Source organism: Gadus chalcogrammus, chromosome 8, assembly GCF_026213295.1.
Source record: "Gadus chalcogrammus isolate NIFS_2021 chromosome 8, NIFS_Gcha_1.0, whole genome shotgun sequence".
NCBI classification, from domain to species: domain Eukaryota; kingdom Metazoa; phylum Chordata; class Actinopteri; order Gadiformes; family Gadidae; genus Gadus; species Gadus chalcogrammus.
This window is the reverse complement of record NC_079419.1, coordinates 529,957-552,456: the sequence shown is the minus strand read 5'-3', so window position 1 is coordinate 552,456 and position 22,500 is coordinate 529,957. Positions and strand designations below refer to the sequence as shown.

The 22,500-nt window shown below is 48.5% G+C and overlaps 1 protein-coding gene across 1 annotated transcript in view; it reads right to left on the bottom strand.

The window, feature by feature from the left end:
* The window catches only part of LOC130387128 (low-density lipoprotein receptor-related protein 8-like), a 30,546-nt gene extending 8,864 nt beyond the window's left edge, over positions 1-21,682 (bottom strand). The window contains exons 1-9 of the mRNA XM_056596124.1: positions 21,673-21,682; positions 20,776-20,898; positions 18,691-18,813; positions 14,696-14,815; positions 13,452-13,577; positions 8,358-8,529; positions 6,960-7,187; positions 5,126-5,244; positions 4,273-4,412 (exon numbers count right to left, since the gene is read on the bottom strand). Coding sequence (XP_056452099.1) covers positions 4,273-4,412; positions 5,126-5,244; positions 6,960-7,187; positions 8,358-8,529; positions 13,452-13,577; positions 14,696-14,815; positions 18,691-18,813; positions 20,776-20,898; positions 21,673-21,682 — 1,161 coding nt within the window. The remainder of the gene's footprint in view (positions 1-4,272; positions 4,413-5,125; positions 5,245-6,959; positions 7,188-8,357; positions 8,530-13,451; positions 13,578-14,695; positions 14,816-18,690; positions 18,814-20,775; positions 20,899-21,672) is intronic.
* Positions 21,683-22,500: the final 818 nt, after the last annotated feature.

Genomic DNA, 22,500 nt, shown 5'->3' with positions numbered 1-22,500 from the left:
GAGAGAGAGAGGGAGAGAGGGAGAGAGAGGGGGTAAGGACAGAGAGTGAGGGGGAGCAGAGGGGCGATAGGAATGGGAAGGGAGTGAGAGAGAGAGAGGTTAAGGAGAGACCAGAGCCAACAGTATAATGAATGCTGATTACGCTGAATTGAATTATACATCTTGCAAAACCTTGCACTTTTTCCCAGCAGCCCCTGGTTTTGTTCAGTACGGGAATTTCTCTGCAGAGCAGATTGCTTCTGAGGGAAATCGTGACAGAGCCATGGTGGGGGGCTTTTCTTTACAACGTACCGTCCAATCGTTAAACAGTGAATGTGTGTGTGTGTGTGTGTGTGTGTGTGTGTGTGTGTGTGTGTGTGTGTGTGTGTGTGTGTGTGTGTGTGTGTGTGTGTGTGTGTGTGTGTGTGTGTGTGTGTGTGTGTGTGTGTGTGTGAGAACATGATTGATGGGGAGTGTTAGAGACAGGGAGGCAGAGAGGAAGCCAGAACGGGAGAGTCGTGGGTTCCTGATTGGTGAAGTCAGGAGGAGTTAGTAATCAATTGTAAACCAATCCACACCATCTGCAGACGTCCCCCGATGGTAAACTGACGGAGCGGGTGGTTCTGGTGGATGACGTGTTACACCCCGGTTGAAGAACCCTCCCCTCGGTGTTCCCTGTGGCCCCGCGAGGCTCCGGCCCGACGGGCCGGGTGGACCAGTGGCGGTGAGGGGCACCATGTAAAGCCAGCGGAGGACGTTAACGTCTACATCCCCCTCTGCTGTCCTTCAATCTTATCGCCATGGGAACAGACCCCCCACCCCCCCCCCCCCCCCGATGCAGTATGGGGGGGGGGGGGGGGACCGGTCTGTCAGTGGGGACAGATTCACTTAGTTAGCAGACCGCCTGTGAGGGTCCCACGGGCACACACACACACACACACACACACACACACACACACACACACACACACACACACACACACACACACACACACACACACACACACACACACACACACACACACACACACACCACATACCTATTTACAAACACATACACACCAGACACATTATCAAACACACACACACACCCCACACCTTTCACAAACAGACACACATTTACAGATACACACACCACACACCTATTATCACACACACGCACACACACACACACACACACATACCTATTTACAAACAGACACACATGCACACATTTACAAATAGACACATAGACCGAAATGAAAACATGCACTAACATTCACAAACACACATTCACAAACACACACACAAATCATTTGCACTGCAGCCATTGCATTCACTACTTAACACTACAAACACCCACCACATTCACCTCATCCTATTCTCCCTCACAAACACACACAACCTTCTACACAAACACACACAACCTTCTACACAGACACACACAACCTTCTACACAGACACACACAACCTTCTACACAGACACACACCGCAGCATAATCACATCCGATTCGCTATTTTGCCCGAGACCAAATATGCAGTTAAAGGGTTTATTCTGGCAACCATTAAAGAATGGCTTCTGCCCAACACCCACCATTACGGTGTGTGCGCTCTGTGAGTGTGCTTGTGTGTATATGTGTGGTCATGTTTCTGTGTGTGTGTGCGTGCGTGCGTGTGTGCGTGCGCGCGTGTGCGTGCGTGCGCGCGTGTTGCTCTGGGCAGCTCTCTACATGTCCATCCATGTGAGTCATACCTAGCCAGCCTCCCAGTCAGACCAGTGTTCCCAGAGGAGGGTTATGAAACAGATGATGAGATGATGACGCTTATTAAGATGATGATGACGCTGACGATGAAGACGAGGGTTGAGGCGTTGGCTGTTGGGGAGGATGTTGGCGGAGGTGGAGGTGGAGGTGATGGTGGAGACAGGGGTGGTGTATCATGGGGCTGAGAGCTTAAACTTGACCACAGCAAAGGAACAGAGAACGCTGCAGTCAGTTAGGGTAACGTCCTCCTTCAGTGCTGCAGAAGGATCACCGTACCGTAGCAGCACCATAGCACATGGAGCTCATTATTACTGAGCATACACACCATAATAGAGCTCATTATTACAGAGCATACAGCCACCATAATAGAGCTCATTATTACTGAGCATACACACCATAATAGAGCTCATTATTACAGAGCATACAGACACCATAATAGAGCTCATTATTACAGAGCATTGTAGAGCCACCATAATAGAGCTCATTATTACAGAGCATTGTAGAGCCACCATAATAGAGCTCATTATTACAGAGCATTGTAGAGCCACCATAATACACGTGCCTCACGTACACTCCGTTCAGGATCCACTCACACCCTCCAAACCCGACATACAAAGCTGTGCACCATGGGTGATCGGGCCTTTTCTGCTGCTGCCCCTAGACTATGGAACGCCCTCCCTGACCACCTGAGGGCTCCACAGACTACAGCTCTTTTTAAACGGAACCTCAAAACCCATCTCTTTAAAAGAGCATTTAGCTAAACTTTCTTTGAGGTTCCCCCTTTTTAATAGTTTTTTTTTTTGTGGTATTTTTTTCTCTGAAGCACTTTGAGATTCTTGAATATAAAGTGCATTATAAATACAATTTATTATTATTATTATTATAATAGAGCTCATTATTACAGAGCATACAGCCACCATAATAGAGCTCATTATTACAGAGCATTGTACAGACACCATAATAGAGCTCATTATTACAGAGCATACAGCCACCATAATAGAGCTCATTATTACAGAGCATTGTAGAGCCACCATAATAGAGCTCATTATTACAGAGCATTGTACAGCCACCATAATAGAGCTCATTATTACAGAGCATTGTACAGCCACCATAATAGAGCTCATTATTACAGAGCATTGTACAGCCACCATAATAGAGCTCATTATTACAGAGTATTGTAGAGCCACCATAATAGAGCTCATTATTACAGAGCATACAGTCACCATAATAGAGCTCATTATTACAGAGCATTGTACAGTCACCATAATAGAGCTCATTATTACAGAGCATACAGCCACCATAATAGAGCTCATTATTACAGAGCATTGTACAGCCACCATAATAGAGCTCATTATTACAGAGCATTGTACAGCCACCATAATAGAGCTCATTATTACAGAGCATACAGACACCATAATAGAGCTCATTATTACAGAGCATTGTAGAGCCACCATAATAAAGCTCATTATTACAGAGCATACAGACACCATAATAGAGCTCATTATTACAGAGCATACAGACACCATAATAGAGCTCATTATTACAGAGCATACAGACACCATAATAGAGCTCATTATTACAGAGCATACAGACACCATAATAGAGCTCATTATTACAGAGCATTGTACAGACACCATAATAGAGCTCATTATTACAGAGCATTGTACAGTCACCATAATAGAGCTCATTATTACAGAGCATTGTAGAGCCACCATAATAGAGCTCATTATTACAGAGCATACAGTCACCATAATAGAGCTCATTATTACAGAGCATTGTACAGCCACCATAATAGAGCTCGTTATTACAGAGCATTGTAGAGCCACCATAATAGAGCTCATTATTACAGAGCATTGTAGAGCCACCATAATAGAGCTCATTATTACAGAGCATTGTACAGCCACCATAATAGAGCTCGTTATTACAGAGCATTGTAGAGCCACCATAATAGAGCTCATTATTACAGAGCATACAGACACCATAATAGAGCTCATTATTACAGAGCATTGTAGAGCCACCATAATAGAGCTCATTATTACAGAGCATACAGCCACCATAACACATAGAGCTCATTATTACAGAGCATTGTACAGCCACCATAACACATAGAGCTCATTATTATTAATATATATATTATTATTATTATATTATTATCCATTGTACAGCGCTAGAGCCTCATTGGATGCTGCCCAGACAGCCTTGGCTATGGTTTTAATATTATATTATTTAAGACAATAACAAAACAAATAATAATGTATAATAAGGATTACGGTTATGATTAAGATTATTCATATCATATTTAATGCTGTTGGTATTATTCATATTTTAGTTTTTTTTACCGTACATTATCTATGTTTTTATTCCTCCATAATCATGACAGCGTATCCATTCTGATTCTACAGAACGAGATCGTGGAGTACCAGGTCGGCAGTCGACCCGTCACCATCGGGATCAGGCCCTTTCCAATTCCCCAACGCCTCACTCAGACACCCACAACCCCACCCACAACCCCACCCACCAACCCCATCCACCCCCCCCCCCCCCCCCCCACCTCGAACACGGCCAGGGCGTAGGGCTGGCCCAGCGTCTGGGCGGAGGCCAGGTGCGTGCGGCGGTGCGCTCCGTTCAGATCCACGCTGGCGATCAGGTGCAGCTTGGAGTCCACCCAGTAGAGACGCCTGTTAGCCACGTCTGGACACACACACACACACACACACACACACACACACACACACACACACACACACACACACACACACACACACACACACACACACACACACACACACACACACACACACACACACACACACACACACACAAACTTACAATCATGTTTGCTTTCAATTGATTATGTACACAGTACATACTCCTGATGCCACAAATCCCATTAGGGGATATATATCGATTACACCTTAATGTCACATTGTCCCTTTTATACACACCTATTATATTGAATCAATCCTTATCCACAGCTCACACTTTAAAGACAATGCAGAGCTTGATTCTGTCACCTACTTCAAACCAGTCCCTCAGTAAGGGCGCTTCAATCACTCACATTCACATACTTTAAACAATGAAGTACAGAAGCATGTTGTTTGAATCAACTCTTATCTAGGGCCTAGATAAGAGGGCCTAGTGTCATTTCACAACCAGAGAGCTGGTCTCCTCTCCCTCAGAGATCACACTGAGCCAGACATTCAGTCAAATTAGATCCATTCAAGAATTAGTTAAATCATTCATTATTTAAAACATTTGTTAATTCATTCATTGCTTCATTCATCCATTCACGATGAGGGCCCCAGAGCCGTATCCTCTCACCGCCTCGTCATTCATTCATCATTCGTTCATTCATTCATCATCTAATCACGGGTTCCCCCCAGCACAGCGGGCGTCCCCCTCACCCAGAGAGATGCCGTTGGGCCACTCGATGTGGCTGTTCACCAGCACCTGCCGGTCCACGCCGTTCATCCCAGACTTCTCTATCTTGGCCGGCGTTCCCCAATCCGACCAGTACATGAACCTGGAGGGAACCAACGATCACAAGGTTACACATAGCCTACACAACCAACGATCACAACGTCACACATAGCACAGACACAACCAACGATCACAACGTTACACATAGCCTACAGACACAACCAACGATCACAACGTCACACATAGCCTACACAACCAACGATCACAACGTCACACATAGCACAGACAGAACCAACGATCACAACGTTACACATAGCCTACAGACACAACCAACGAGCACAACGTTACACATAGCCTACACAACCAACGATCACAACGTTACACATAGCACAGACAGAACCAACGATCACAACGTTACACATAGCCTACACAACCAACGATCACAACGTTACACATAGCACAGACAGAACCAACGATCACAACGTTACACATAGCCTACACAACCAACGATCACAACGTCACACATAGCCTACAGAACCAACGATCACAACGTTACACATAGCCTACAGAACCAACGATCACAACGTCACACATAGCCTACACAACCAACGATCACAACGTCACACATAGCCTACAGAACCAACGATCACAACGTTACACATAGCCTACAGACACAACCAACGATCACAACGTTACACATAGCCTACAGTACACAACCAACGATCACAACGTTACACATAGCCTACAGAACCGCAATCACAACAGGACACATTACATGTAGCCTAGACAGAACTACAATCATAACATGACACATGATCAAGGTAATAATCCAGGTAATCCAACCTCAGAACAAGCAAACAACATTACATATAACATCACATTTCATCTAGACAAAACACAATCATAACATTACACATAACAGGTCAGGTGTTTTTAACCACATTCATTCACACAACACCTGAGCAGGAGAGCTCATCATATGAGTGTTGGACCAGTACGTTTAAGTCACAACATAACCCCAATCCAAGCATAACATAAGGGGCAGTTGGCTTTGAGAATGTGCTTTTTCAGGGGATCCTAAATGTTTGGGATGAGGATGTTGACGTGTCTGTGCTGGTCTACACTGCGCGGCAGTCATGTCTTGGAACAGTGATACAACGAAGACATCTGGGTCTGATAAGTTCTATTTTTGGTATCCCTCTTTTCATCATCGCCGCAGTTCATCAGACTAGGGAGACGTATCTCTAGGCTGCGCGGCTGGCTCATACAAAGATCCCTAGATTGGATGTGATGAGGTGAGACAGTATTTATAACACCGTTTGACACCATGGTGATAAATGAGCATCCATTTCAGGTTTATTTGTCTGTTTAGTCATGAAGAGTCAAGGTGCAAAGTTATATCGTTTAAAGTCTTTCCAGAATAAAAGTCAACTCTCAATACTTTTTGGATCCACAATACTTCATTTTTGTGTATCGCTTGTGTCCACTCGGAACAAGGCAAATAAATAAATAAAATTCATATAAAGAATGAATGACCACCCCAGATCTGCATGGCAAAGCCCGGACATGAGTAGCACTGTCAGACCATATTCAGGGTGAATGAATCAGTCTGGAGAAATGGGGAATGACTCAGGAGGACGGACACACAGACCAGACACAGACACAGACCAGACACAGACACAGACACAGACATCTTTCAATTCCATGAGTGTATATATCCTAACCTAGATGACCCAAGTTGTGATCTAACGTTTTACCTTATCAACACACACACACACACACACACACACACACACACGCACACAGACACACACTGACCCGTTGTGGGGGTCCAGGACGACGGCGCGCGGCTCGCTGAGCTCGGTGGAGACCAGGACGCGGCGGCGGGCGCCGTCCACCGAGGCCACGGACAGCGTCTTGTGGCCGGCGTCCGTCCAGTACAGGTTGTGCTGCAGCCAGTCCAGAGCCAGCCCCACCGGGGCCTGGAGAGAGGCCTGCAGCAGGGGCACCTGCTGGCTGGGCTCACTGGCCTCCTGGATGAAGGCGCTGGAGGGGGGGGGGGGGGGAGAGAGAATGAGGGAAAGGAGAGGGGGGGATGGGGGGAGGAGAGAGGGAGGGAGGGAGGGGAGAAGGAGGGAGGGAGGGAGGGGAGAGGGGAGAGGGAGGAGAGTGAGGAGGGAGGGGGGGGAGAGAGGGGAGAGGGGAGAGGGAGGAGAGTGAGGAGGGAGGGGGGGGAGAGAGGGGAGAGGGGAGAGGGAGGAGAGTGAGGAGGGAGGGGGGGGAGAGAGGGGAGAGGGGAGAGGGTGGGAGAAGGACGATGAGTAAAGAAAGGTTAAGAAGGTATGGGGAGGGTTAGAGAGGTACGAAGGGGGAGAGGGGGGGTGAGGAGGAGGAGGAGGAGAGAGGAGGGAGGCGAGAGGGATGGGAGGGGATGAAGAGGAATAGGAAAGATGGCAGATTAATCAAAATCATAGATTAATGGCTGAATGGTACTGCAATGGCTCATGTGACAATGTTCACGCACACACGCACGCACGCACGCACGCACGCACGCACGCACACGCACACACACACACACACACGCACACACACACACGCCTGCACTGCCCGGCAGCCTTGGGGGTGGATTGGTTAATGGCTTCAACGGAAGGTTAGCTTCACCGCTGTACAGGAAGGCCTTATCAGGAGCGACAGCACCTGGCCCTCATGCTAATGACCCGCCCTGACACCAGCGGCGGGGTGGGGGTCAGCCAGGGGGTCTCCAGGAGGAAGCCTTCCAGTGGCAGCCTCCTCGCGGGGCCGTTATCACCGGCAGCCGTTGTGTAACGGGAGCTGAGCTGCTCTCTGAGGGAGGGGGGGCAGGACTCTCAGTTTGGGTTATAGATGTTCCAGAATATCCCAAAGACTCCTACAGCTATCCTATCACACACTCTCGCTTTGCCAACCTCGTCGTGAAGCAGGGACAACTTTAATTCAGTCTCCACCGTTTCCTTTAGATTTGAGGATGATTCTTGACCTCTCATTTCAGATTAGTGATTTATCTCAAGTGCACTTTGGGGAGAAACAGACGCCAAGTCCCCCGTGTTACAATGAAGGTAAAAGGTAACATGTTTGCATATCTACGACTGTATCCAGACAACCTAACACAAAGGACATCAACATAACCCGACCACATCCTCCTGTCCCCCAACACTGGTCCTGTGGCTGAGGCGGTACCTGTAGATCTTGCGGTGGAAGCGGTCGGACCAGAAGATGCGGTTGTTGGCCACGTCCACGTCGAGAGCCACGGCGTTCTTCTGGGTGGAGACCACCTGGGTGTACTCGCGCTTCACCGGGTCGATGCGGCGGATCTCGTGGCGGTTGGTGACCAACAGGTACGCACTCTTCCCTGGAGGTGAAGAACCACGCAGGAGCACATGTTGAACATCAGTCAAAGGATTAGAAGCAACTAGGATTTAATTCCCTCTTCCTTGGAGGTGAATAAACTAACATGAGCACATGTCCATCATCAGTCAAAGAATTAGAAGTATTAAGGATTTTAATTCCCTCTTCCTTGGAGGGGAATAATCAAACAGGAACACGTCAGGCAGCGTTGCAAGGATAAGAAGTGTTCAGGCTTTTAATTCCCTCTTCCCTTGAAGGTAAATAAACAAACACAAGCGCACATCAAGCATCGGTCAAAGAAGGAGATTGCATCACATCGAAACTGAGACCACTTTTGATTCGGCAGAAAAGATTCTGTATTTTTAGAATAGTGACTGCTTGTGATTCATCAAGTAGATAAAACCCCCCAAACAACACCACCATGACATGGTTAACACATAAAACATCAAATAAACAGGATTCAGAGATATAACTCAGCCACGCCCTAGAGATAATTGACACATGAATCATGGATTATAAGTATCTATACATTATTGATGATACCGAAGCTTCGCAGAGAGGAGACGCTTTGACAAATAAACAGGAGCACGGATTGCTTTGAATGGAGGTGGAGGTAGAGGGTAGCTTACACTTGACAATGATGATGATGATGATGATGGATGGGTGACATACAGGAGAGAGGAGCCAGCTAGAGGCTGATGAGGTCAGTTATCTACGCTGACCACAACTGGCCGCCATTAAGCCTGAAGGATGGATGTTGACATTTGGTCCCGGCGATAAAACTTCTCCCCGAGTGGCCAGGAGAAGAGCTACAGATGCATCGGAGCGGGAGAGTTCCCCTCCCTCAGGTATGAACGATGGAGCAGACGCCTCCATCCAGAGGGCAGGTGGATTCAGATGCCGTGGTTCAGGAGCAGGTACGGGGAATGGGGTTCCTCTCTGACAGCCTTACCACCAGCCCCTCGCCCACACACTGAACCGTGTTACTGCTGATCGGCCAGGAGTAGGACACAACCCCACGCCGTCACATCCCAGTAAACCCGACAGAACTACACTGTGAACCGGGGCGTTGTGTACAGCCCAGCCCTCCCACACATGGGGGGAAGCCTGTAATCCTTCATTAAGACGCAGGGGGAAGTGGCTGCGTTGGTCAGCGCGTCTGCGTGTTGTTATTAAACGGCTCGCTACACTGTTACGTTCTCCTCTGAATGTACAGATCACAGGGGGGCTCTGCGTGAGCGTGCACGCTTTGGATCCTCAGTGCACACGTGCGCAAGAGGAGGCCAAGGATCACGTGGATGAATGGAGAAACTCATGCATACAAATGGCATATGTATTTACATACACATGCACACATGTAGATACACGCATGCATACAAACAGCACCTCGACATGTTTCAATTATGCATGGGCGGATGAACAAACACACACACACATATACATACACACACATAGACATACAACCCCACACTGTCATACACACCGCAAACACACACGTCGTAAGGCTTTCGTAGACAACAAGAAGACAAAGTTATTTGCTCTGCTTAACAACCTTGAAGCTAACATCCGAACATTGACCTGACACTGCTGAACCGACCGCTGAGCCAACTGAAGGGTTCGCTAAAGTATAATTAGAATGAGATTTTTATTGATATTATATTATTCATAGGGAGAAGTAGCATAAGCCTCTATTCTCTGATGCGCTGATATATTAAAGGCTAAGCGGCAGCAGACAGGTCATCCCCAGGGGCAGTAGAACATGAAGCTATTCTTATGTAATATACTCTCACCCCCCCCCCATCTCTTTTTCTCACCCTCCCTCTATTCTTCCCTCCCTCCCTCCCTCCCTCTCCCCCTCCTCTTCTTCTGGCCTCTCTCTGCCCTGAGCTCCGACGCGGAGCCCTGTTATCAAACAGACGCCTTCTCTAAAGGAACTGTCCGCTCCGATGACAACATGGCCGACCCCTCTCCGGGGGGGATAACAGCTCCCAGCTGGACGGCCCTGCCGGGGACGGTCACCGCTCGGGAAATATACCCCAACCGACACGGCCGCCGACGTCTGGGTGCTGCCCTCACAACACCAGCGTCGTGGTGGTGGACCTTAAACGCTCAGATGAAGAAGGACGGAAAAAAGGAAGAATGCTAAAATAAAATGACACAGAAAGGATAACCGAGAACATCCCCGCACACGCACACGCACGCAGACACACACGCGCACGCGCACACGCACACACACACACACACACACACACACACACACGCAGACACGCACACACACACACACACACACACACACACACACACACACACACACACACACAGTTTTCCATTTAGTCACACTAGTGTTCAGAGTTGTAATTATATTAATTAAGCTGGAGGAAAGGCACGGTGCTAAACAGCTGGCGGCATTAAAATCCCCATATTAAGAAAACAAAGTGCCAAAGGTTCTCAGAGGGCCTCCTCTCTAAACGGCTTACCTACCAACGTTAACCTAATTATGAGTCGGTTCCAAAAACTGTTTTAAACGGATAATTACATTTGACGATTGAACTCTGATGGCAAATAAACAACCTCGCAGCCAAACAAACAAGTTAATCTGCTTGTTCTTCCTTGCGCTGTTCAACTGACAGGAAAGGAAGAGAAAATGTATTCCTCAGCGATGTTTGACGTATTATTATTGATATCATATTATAGTAGTAGCAGTAATTGGTAATAGTAGTAGTATTAGTAATAGTGGTAGTAGTAATAGTAGTAGTAGTAGTAGTAGTAGTAATAGTAGTAGTAGTAATAGAAGTAGTAGCAGTAGTAATAGAATTAGTAGTAGTAGTAATAGTAGTAGTAGTAATAGAATTGGTAATATTAGTAGTAGTAGTAATAGTAGTAGTAGTAATATAATTGGTAATAGTAGTAGTAGTAGTAGTAATATAATTGGTAATAGTAGTAGTAATAGTAGTGGTACTAATAGTAGTAGTAGTAATATAATTGGTAATAGTAGTAGTAGTAGTAATAGTAGTAGTAGTGGTAGTAATAGTAGTAGTAGTAGTAGTAGTAGTAGTAGTAGTAATAGTAGTAGTAGTGGTAGTAATAGTAGTAGTAGTAATATAATTGGTAATAGTAGTAATAGTAGTGGTAGTAATAGTAGTAGTAGTAGTAGTAGTAGTAGTAGTAATAGTAATAGTAGTAGTAATAGTAGTAGTAGTGGTAGTAGTAGTGGTAGTGGTAGTAATAGTAGTAGTAGTAATATAATTGGTAATAGTAGTAATAGTAGTAGTAGTAGTTGTAGTAGTAGTGGGGTTGGCTAAGAGTCGTCCCTGAGCACGACCCCTGACCCTAAGGGTTCCTGACGAGCTGGCTGTCGCCTTGCGCGGTCGACTCCGCCGTCGGGACATGAAAGTGTGGATAACCGCCTGGGTGACTTTGGGTAAAAGCGTCTGCTCAATGCCTTAATGTAGTAGCATAAGCAGAAGTATTATTAAATTAACTAAAGGCACTGCATATACAGCGCTAACCTGTGGCCACTCAGAGTGCTTCACAACCAATGCCTAGGGCTGGGCGATATGGACAAAATCTTATATCACGATATGAGTAATTTTATATCACGATATATATCACGATATGGTATTTTTTAAGTAAATTCAAATAATAGATGGCTTAAAATAACCATACTTCACATTTGATCAGTTTTTTCTTTTATTTCGAACTTGAATTTCCATGCTTACAAAGGAGTAAGTAGCGAACAATCTGTCATTAACTGCAGTGTCATATAGTGCAAACATCTTGTAAATATTGAACTGTTTTTTCAATACAAATAACATTTTTTTTTTTTTTAAAGGTGTGCTTCACACCTGCCTGGCTGTCAGTCAGTGCAGTGTAATATAAAATAAAAATCACAGCATCACACAAATATTTTAAATACTAATTATACACTTATAAAATAAAGGTATGTGCTGTGCAAATAGCTGGTGGTAAAAATAGAACTGTTTCTTCAATACAAATGAGATTTTTTTTCAAGTTAACAGGTGAGTCTCACACCTGCCTTGCTTCAGTCAGTGCAGTGCAATTTTTTTCTTTTTTTTTTCTCTCTCGGTATAAACGATATGGCCAAATCTCTCCCGGTAGACACTTTCATATCGTCCACGGTATGATATCGTCATATCGCCCAGCCCTCCCAATGCCTCACATCCACCCATTCATACACTAAAACCACGTGAGCCAGCTCCTTCTGTTCTCCACTTGGTAGGGAAGCCTGGGATGGAACGAGCAGCCGTCCGTTGGTGAGACCGCCGTCTCTAGCTCCCAGAGGGGCTGCAGGCCGTCTCCCCGTCACTTCTCTGAAGCCAGCTGACAGTAGAGGTCAGGCCTTGGGTCTCCGCTCGATCAACACCCCCCGCGTCAGAGGCTGAGGGCTCTCAGCCTCTGACGCCCGGCCCGTCCTGGGGTCACTCCTCAGCAGCCAGGCGGGGAGGTGAGGAGGGCGCTCTGAGCGAAGCTCCGGAGAGATGCTAGTTGCCATGGGAATGGCTTTTTGATTTATTTTTGAAAAATTAACAAGCCAGCTCACGGCACGCGAGGGACGTGTTTTGTGGATAAACATCATTCTATCATATATTTGTCAGACTATTTTGTAATGTAGCCATCTTTATGCTTTCTTTTTTGGGGGTATTTATTTTGAAGCTTTTGGGATATGAATCAAAGACACCGAACACACTGGAGCACTCCAAACATCGGACTAATATTTCTTTCTTCCTCCCCAAAGCTAATTTCCCCTCGGTACGTAAAGAGGGAGAAGGAGAGCAGACGATAAACGCCGCCCGGCCCCCCACTCAGCAGCCCCCGCTCAGCGGCCCCCCGCTCAGCGGCCCCCCGCTCAGCAGCCCCCCGCTCAGCAGCCCCCGCTCAGCGGCCCCCGCTCAGCGGCGCACTCACCCTCGGCCTTGCAGGTCTTGGTGACGGGGTCGATCTCGTAGCCCTCGTAGCACTCACACTTGAAGTCCCCCTTGTAGTTGACACACATCTGGCTGCACGCTGCCGGGTCTTCACACTCATTAATGTCTGTGGAGGAGGAGGAGGAGGAGGAAGAGGCAGAGGAAGAGGAGGAGATAAAGGCAGAGGAAGAAGAATTAGAAGATAGAGGGAATGAAGAAGAAGAAAATAAGAAGTAGAAGTAGAAGATAGAGGGAGAAGAAGAAGAAGAAGAATAGAGGGAGATGAAAAAGGGAAAGATAAAGGGAGATGAAGAAGAAGAAGTAGAAGAGGAAGAGGAAGAGAGAAGTATAAGAGGAAGACGACAAAGAAGACAAAGAAAACGAAGCAGAAGATGAAGAAGAAGACACAAGTAGAAGGTTGTTTTGTTGTTCAGCCCCATGCCGATAAAGCTCAGTGTCTATCTGTATGTGTGATAATAGAAGTGAAAAAGGTGTTGCGAAGGGACGAACGGCGTACAGAGGAAGACGAACACCAACATAAAGACATCCATTCGGCAGACGCATCAGAGATGTCTGTGGGCGTGTTGGTGGCTGAGGATGTTTGTATTGAAATGACGACAATGCTGCGGCCAAGGCAGCCGCCCTAACTCCTCGGTGTCGTCCATAGATGAATACATCATCCTGACGGGCAGCAAGTGGGAGTTGGAGATAGGACTGAGAATAGCAGAAGCGTTCACTCTCACAGAGAACAGACTTTCGCTATTTGTGTGAAAGCGACGGTGTGAAAAGGGTCGCATGAAAATGGGGGAAGGGTATATTGCGTGTGTGTGAGGTCCATGTGTTAACCAATACTCGCTCACCCCCCTGAGGCAGCCACAATCGGCACGCAACACACAGATGGATACTGACACAGGAGTAATACTAACACAGTAGTCTGTCGCTAAACACTGGCAGGCTCTCTCTCTTCTATCTATCCGTCCATCTGCAGCTACTATTAACAGCATCTATCCATCTACCGTATTTATCTACAGTGTCTACTGCCAGACCATCCATCAACGGGAGGCCTATCTAGCTGCAGTATCTAGTGACTAGAGTATCTCATATATCAGTCTACTATATCTCACTCTATATCCATCCGTCCTCCACCCGTTTCCCTTAAGAGTCCATCATCCATCCATCCATCGAGACCTCATCCATCCTCCGTCCATTACGCATCCGTCCGTACGTCCGTTTGTCCGTCTCTACCTCCACAAGTCTTCTTGTCCAGCAGCTGGTACCCAGCGGGACACTGGCACTCGAAGCCGATTGGTCGATCCGTGCAGATGTGGGAGCAGCCGCCGTTGTTAATCAGGCACTCGTTCAACCCTGGAGGGAGGGAGAGAGAGAGAGAGAGAGAGAGAGAGAGAGAGAGAGAGAGAGAGAGAGAGAGAGAGAGAGAGAGAGAGAGAGAGAGAGAGAGAGAGAGAGAGAGAGAGAGAGAGTGAGAGAGAGAGAGAGAGAGACAGAGAGAGAGAGAGAGAGAGAGAGAGAGAGAGACAGAGAGAGAGAGAGAGAGAGAGAGAGAGAGAGAGAGAGAGAGAGAGAGAGAGAGAGAGAGAGAGAGAGAGAGGGAGAGACAGAGACAGAGACAGAGACAGAGACAGAGACAGAGAGAGGGAGAGGGAGAGAGAGGGAGAGGGAGAGGGAGGGAGGGGGAGAGAGAGAGAGAGAGGGAGAGGGAGAGGGAGAGGGAGACAGAGAGAGAGAGACATTGGTTTTAGAGTCTCTGGAACAGTACATCCTGCTAAATCAACAACAAATAGGATGATGCAATGAATACTAAATGTAAACATCTTAAGAACGACAGGAAAAGCCCCTGAATGTCAACGTGTTGTTACGGCTAATGTAAAGCCGGGTGACACCGACAACCACCCGACCGCTGACTGCAGGACTCGTAGCGCGACGTAGGTCCCACATTAAGGTGACCTTAATGAGGACTAGAGCCAAGCGTTCCCTCTCTGCGGCTCATTAGCCCCTCAGAGGCAGAAGATACTAAAAGGTCAGCAGGAGTTTCTACTCATTAGACAAACGCAGCGCTGGCACATCCGTCACTGGTCGCCTCGGCGTGACTCCAGGCCCCACTCCCACTGCATCGGGGTAATGTCTGGCCTACATTTACATGACAATAATGATAATAATATAGTGGATTTCAATGCATGCAACACTGTGGTTTCGTTTTGTAATCAGCTGTGTTTAATGATGAAATCTTTGCATGTTGTACTTCACCACTGGAATAATGCATGAATGAGTCCAAAAGGAAAGAGTTATTGCGATGGATGTCTTTTTGGGTCAACGTTCATCTCAGAAACCAGAGTTGCTTTTGCTTCCTTGCAGAGGGACTCCTGGGAGAGAAGTGCTCACGGGTTGCACTGTAAGCAGGAGCTCTGACGGGGAACAGCTTAGGTGAATCCCACTTTTAGGCATTCAAAAGCAATTCGTGTTCAGTGAATCTGACCTCATGGCAGTGAGGTCAGAAAGTGCACTTAGTTCCACTTTTTCTTTCACTTTCAGTTCCTCTCTTTGCTAATCTAACCTCATCTCTCCGCGGTGATAGTGGCTTTGAGTAAACAGCAATAAATATGTATCATCTCTCTGAATGTCCGGAGACCACTATGGGAGCGTTTGTTTTGTTGACACACACAGCACCCCGGGGAGGCATCGGCTAAAATCCGAACAGCTTTTCAGACGGCTGCTCGTGATTTAGAGGTCGCTCGACAGATCCCCTGGGCAAACAAACATCACATCTCACTCTGCTGCTTCTCACACACAGTCACTCACACACACAAACGCACACACACATACCCACAGACACAAACACACACACAACCGCAAACACCCACACACACACACACACACACACACACGTGTGAGCGCCTACACAAGGTGACTGTTATTCTCTCAGCTACAGTGACCTTTGAAATCAGAGGCAAGGTCATTCTTGCCAGTATTAAGAGGAAACGGGAGCATTCAAGTAAAGGTTGGAAAAAGCATTTGAACAAACTCTCACAACTTTCGCTTAAGTGCTGTAACCCCAATGAAAGGCATGACTACAAGAACTGCTGGAAGGACTAAGGGCAAGAATGATGGGCTAGGTTTCTATTGTTGTCCCGCAGCAAGATGGATACAGAGAAGGAAATAAAGGAATGGAGGAAGAAGGGGGAACATAGAGGAGGCATGAAGTCATTTCCCCCCCAAAATAACCACCAAACATTCCGCTCGCTACACCTCACACTCCTACAGCTGAGTAGGAGTGGGTTATATTTACGCAGCACCACAACCGATGTTCGCGCGGCTGTGTGTGTGTGTGTGTGTGTGTGTGATGCGTACGTGGGAGACGTGCAGGTGTGTGTGTGAGAGGTGTGTGATGTGATGTATGACACGGGCGGAGGCGCTGAGCAGCAGGGGGCGGGCGGAGCGGCGAGAGCCTCTCTTCGCCCTGCAGTCTCCCCACGTAGGACTCCAGACACCTGATCACCCGTCTGCCAGTGATGAATAAAAACTCTCTTCTGTCTGTGTGTTTAGCTGTGTGTGTTGGTGTGTGTGTGTGTGTGTGTGTGTTGGTGTGTGTGTGTGTGTGTTGGTGTGTGTGTGTGTTGGTGTGTGTGTGTGTTGGTGTGTGTGTGTGTAGCTGTGTGTGTGTGTGTGTGTGTGTTGGTGTGTGTGTGTTGGTGTGTGTGTGTAGCTGTGTGTGTGTAGCTGTGCGTGTGTTGGTGTGTGTGTTGGTGTGTGTGTTGGTGTGTGTGTTGGTGTGTGTGTAGCTGTGCGTGCGTGCGTGCGTGCGTGCGTGCGTGCGTGCGTGCGTGCGTGCGTGCGTGCGTGCGTGCGTGCGTGCGTGCGTGCGTGCGTGCGTGCGTGCGTGCGTGCGTGCGTGCGTGCGTGCGTGCGTGCGTGCGTGCGTGCGTGCGTGCGTGCGTGCGTGCGTGCGTGCGTGCGTGCGTGCGTGCGTGCGTGCGTGCGTGCGTGCGTGCGTGCGTGCGTGCGAAGGTGGGTCTGTCGGGGGAGGTTTGTGACATGGAATAATGTAAGTGTAGAGAGCGCTACGCGCCGAGTCAAGACAGATAGCGGGTCTTCCGCCTCCGAGCGCGCTCTGTAGTCACCGAGTGTAAAATCAAAGTGGGAGGAGGCGGACGAGGTCGGACTAGCAATGAGGGACTGGAAGAGAAAGTAAAAAGAAAACAGATACAGAAAGTGAAAGTAAAAGAAACAAAAGGGTGAGAGGGACGGCATGAGAGGAGTATAAGTCGTAGTATTTGGGATGCGCACAAACGAACATGACTCCCGTAATCAACAGAGCCTGCTTCTAATTACAGAAGGCTTCTTTGAAATGCACGGCGCCACAAAAGAGTCTGTGAGTTTAGTGAGGGGGGGGGGGGCACCATTACGGCTGCTGCATGAGCCGCTGAATTCATCGACAGTTACACTCTCGTTAAATGAGGCTGAGGCAAAAGGAACACACCCTCACACACACAGACACACACTTTTTGGCAAAAGCACAAGTTCAGTAATTGCCAGGTTAGACGGCGGTTTCCAGTGGATGTTAAATCGCTACAGGAGGGAAGAGCAGGGAGAGGGAGGAGAACTGCTCGACCAGCAGAACACCATACATAATGCAATCGATAAACTCTTTAAAGTTCAAAGGGGTTTATTTTTATAATCTTCAAACGTCATGCACCAGGGGTATATGAAATGGAATGAGTGTGTGTGAGCATGTGTGTGCGTGCGTGTGTGCGCGTGCGTGCGCGTGTCAGTGTAGAGTATGCCAGTGTTTGTGCATGTGTGTGTGCAGCGTGTGTGTGTGTTTGTCAACTTGTATATGGGTGTGTGTGTGCTTGTGCGTGCGTGCGTGTGCGTGTCAGTGTTTGTCAGTGTGTGTGCGAGCTTCAGATAGAGCAAGAGGAAATGAAACTTTACGTTTCCCAGGCCAATTATTGAAGTTCTTTTGAATTGAACGGACAGAGCAAGAGAGAGCGAGTGAATGGCACAGAGAGAGAGACATGGAGAGAGACAGTGAATGGCACAGCGAGAGAAACATGGAGAGAGAGAGTGACATGGAGAGAGAGAGAAACATGGAGAGAGAGAGTGAATGGCACAGCGAGAGAAACATGGAGAGAGCGAGTGACATGGAGAGAGACAGTCACATGGAGGGAGAGAGAGACATGGAGAGAGAGTGACATGGAGGGAGACCCAGTGGGTCCACTCACCACACTCTTTCTTTGGCTCGTCTGAACGGTCCTTGCAGTTCTTCACAGAGTCACACACCTTGCTGCTGTCGATGCACTCCCCGTTCTTACAGAGGAACTTCAGCGGGCCCTCACACCTAGTGGCTGAGACACAACACACAGGACTAGTTAACATCTAGCCACAACACACAGGACTAGTTAACATCTAGTCACAACACACAGGACTAGTTAACATCTAGTCACAACACACAGGACTAGTTAACATCTAGTCACAACACACAGGACTAGTTAACATCTAGTCACAACACACAGGACTAGTTAACATCTATTCACTTAATGGCTGCAACAAAAGACACACAACTAGTTAACATCGAGTCACAAGATACAGGACTATATAACATCTAGTCTGCAACACAAGACACAGGACTAGTTAACGTCTAGTCACAAGATACAGGACTATATAACATCTAGTCTGCAACACAAGACACAGGACTAGTTAACGTCTAGTCACAAGATACAGGACTATATAACATCTAGTCTGCAACACAAGACACAGGACTAGTTAACGTCTAGTCCCTTAGTGGCATAACATGAGGCACAGGACTAGTTAACGTCTAGTCACTTAGTTGCATTACATGAGGCACAGGACTAGTTAACGTCTAGTCCCTTAGTGGCTGCAACACGTCTGAGGTGGAATCGTTTCCTTCTGTGCATGAGGTCCAGTCATTAGGGACTGCGTAGGGGGGGCTGGGGGTATGCAGCTGAAGAAGGCCCTACAGGAACCAGCAGACGACTAGAGAAGCAGAGCGCCGCGTGAAACAAGAGAAAGCAGGAAAACAAGTGGAATGCAAACTGTGTCTGGGTCGGCGTGTCCGTGTCTCACGCTGTCCGGCGGGGGTTGACGAGGCGTTTCTTTCTGTCTTTCTCTAACGTTTAAGAAACAGAGAGCGCTATCTCACGGGCCTTCGCCTGCAGCCGGGGGCAGGGAGGAGGAGGAGAACGAGCACAGAACACAAACGGGCGGAGCAGAGAGTCCAGAGCCGAGACAGCGCTGGTGAGGGGGAAGCACTGAGTCAGTGGGCCCGTAACGATGAGTGACAGTCCGGCTGGTTGCCATGGCGACCATGGAGCCTCCACATCGCAATGGTGGCGCAAACTCCTAGCCGGGGGATCCTTATCGCAGAGAGGGCGGGACTTCCGGGCGTGCTTTTGAGGAAGGGATGTCCGGTTACGTTTCATAGGTTCAGCCATGAGAGGGCGGGACTTCCGCTGTCCGTTCACGTCAAAAGTTTTCAGATATTTCTTCATCAAACTCTTTGCAGCTGTCCGTTGTTCTTCGGCTTATTCTTTTTCGCTCCGCGTTAACCGGAGTACACCGCTCGAGGAAGAGGGCGTAAAATGCATTTCTGTGGACGGGGCCAACGCTAGAATCCGGGGAGATGTTAGACTTGATTAGGCGCCATTGCTGCTCGTCTCCAGAAGACAGTAAACAAACTAACTAAACTGTTAGGAGTCGGTAGTATGAATGAAAACAGCATTTGGAAGGAGTCGAAGGACCAATCGCCCTTCGACTTCGAAAAATACGCCTGCAACTAAATACGTCTGCTGCCGCAGATATAACCCCATCAAACGGCCAACGTCCTGAACGTCCTGCTTTGCCCGCTGGAGAGCAGATTGCAGATGTAACGAAGTGCAAAGCTTAATTGGATGGCCGCCCTCCTAAAGGTCAGGTCCTGTGTCCCAGCTGCACTTCATGACCCACTCTGCCTACCGTTATTATTAATATTAATATTAATAATAACTTGAATTTAGGGGCGGCATTAGCTCAGGAGGTAGAGCGGGTCGGCTGGTAACCTGAAGGTTGCTGGTTCGATCCCCGGCTCCTCCTAGCTGAGTGTCGAGGTGTCCCTGAGTGAGACGCCTCACCCTGACTGCTCCTGACCAGCTGGCTGTCGCCCTGCGTGGCTGAAGCTGCCGTCGGTGGGTGAATGTGTGCGTGAATGGGTGAGCGTCAGGCAATATTGGGAAGCGCTTTCAGCGGCCACTGGTTAGAAATGCAGTTAAGAGAATGTACGTCGCGCCTTTCATAGCACCCACGGAGCTCACCGTTGACACAGCCGCTCTCGTCGCTGTGGTCGGGGCAGTCGTGGACCTTGTTGCACTGCTTGGTGCCGTGGATACAGGAGCCGTCGCCGCACTGGAACTCATCTGGACGACACGTCAACAGGGCTGGAGGGGAACACACACACACACACACACACACACACACACACACACACACAGTTATGAGGGAAATCAGTTGCCAAATCTAAAAGAGCACACGCTTTTGAATTAGAATCCACACGCCCGCACCCGCACGCGCACACGACACACATACAAACACACATACACAATTTTCAACACAAACACACACACTAACACACATGCAGTAATTACAAATGATTTCTCAATATCCACACACACAAAAGCACACACACAGAGTTTGATCAATTTGATACCTTCAACTTTCCAATGCAGATTAAGAAAAGCATTTCAAGTCCCGGCTTTAAACAATATTTTACTTTGTATTCCAGATCCCAACAGTGTAATCAATTCCTAGCAGGCAGCTGGTACAACCCGGAGCCAAACCATTTATCTCAGGGGCCCGTGATGAATTACTTTCAATATCCACAAAACTGAGGCCAATGTAGGTGTTTATACCGCCATTCTGCCCCGACTTGTGGCTCCCCTGTATGGAGGCGAGGGGTCCAGAGCAGAGGGACGTAGATACGGCCGGCAGGGGCAGTTATTCACAGCTATCAGGTCGCTGTCGGGCAGCCAGGATGAGTTTCACAGCGGGCTCCGCATCGTAATAGTCCAGACACACCAGTACTCAGCGTGTGTGTGTTTCTTGGTCTGTGTGTGTTTCTGGGTCTGTGTGTGTGTGTGTGTGTGTGTGTGTGTGTGTGTGTGTGTGTGTGTGTGTGTGTGTGTGTGTGTGTGTGTGTGTGTGTGTGTGTGTACGCGCACTCATGTGCGTGCCTGTACTTGTGTGTTTGCTTGTGTGTGTGCGGGTGTCAGTGCGTGTGTGAATGAGCGTGCATGTGATTGCTTTGTGTGTGTGTGTGTGTGTGTGTGTGTGTGTGTGTGTGTGTGTGTGTGTGTGTGTGTGTGTGTGTGTGTGTGTGTGTGTGTGTGTGTGTGTGCGTGTGTTACACCTATTGGTGCCAGGGTGGTGTGAGAGTGACAGGCTATACTAGAGTGGCTCTCTGCCTCTCACGGCCGCTCACTGTGCTGAAGGCCTCCACTAACTACACCCCGCTCACTGGGCCCCTGAAGGCCTCCACTAACTACACCCCGCTCACAGGGCCCCTGAAGGCCTCCACTAACTACACCCCGCTCACTGGGCCCCTGAAGGCCTCCACTAACTACACCCCGCTCACTGGGCCCCTGAAGGCCTCCACTAACTACACCCCGCTCACTGGGCCCCTGAAGGCCTCCACTAACTACACCCCGCTCACTGGGCCCCTGAAGGCCTCCACTAACTACACCCCGCTCACTGGGCCCCTGAAGGCCTCCACTAACTACACCCCGCTCACTGTGCCCCTGAAGGCCTCCACTAACTACACCCCGCTCACTGGGCCCCTGAAGGCCTCCACTAACTACACCCCGCTCACTGTGCCTGAAGGCCTCCACTAACTACACCCCGCTCACTGTGCCCCTGAAGGCCTCCACTAACTACACCCCGCTCACTGGGCCCCTGAAGGCCTCCACTAACTACACCCCGCTACGCGCCCTCCAAGGGCTTTCCAGATTGCCGTCAAGGACATTCATCTGTTGCCTAGCAACCCC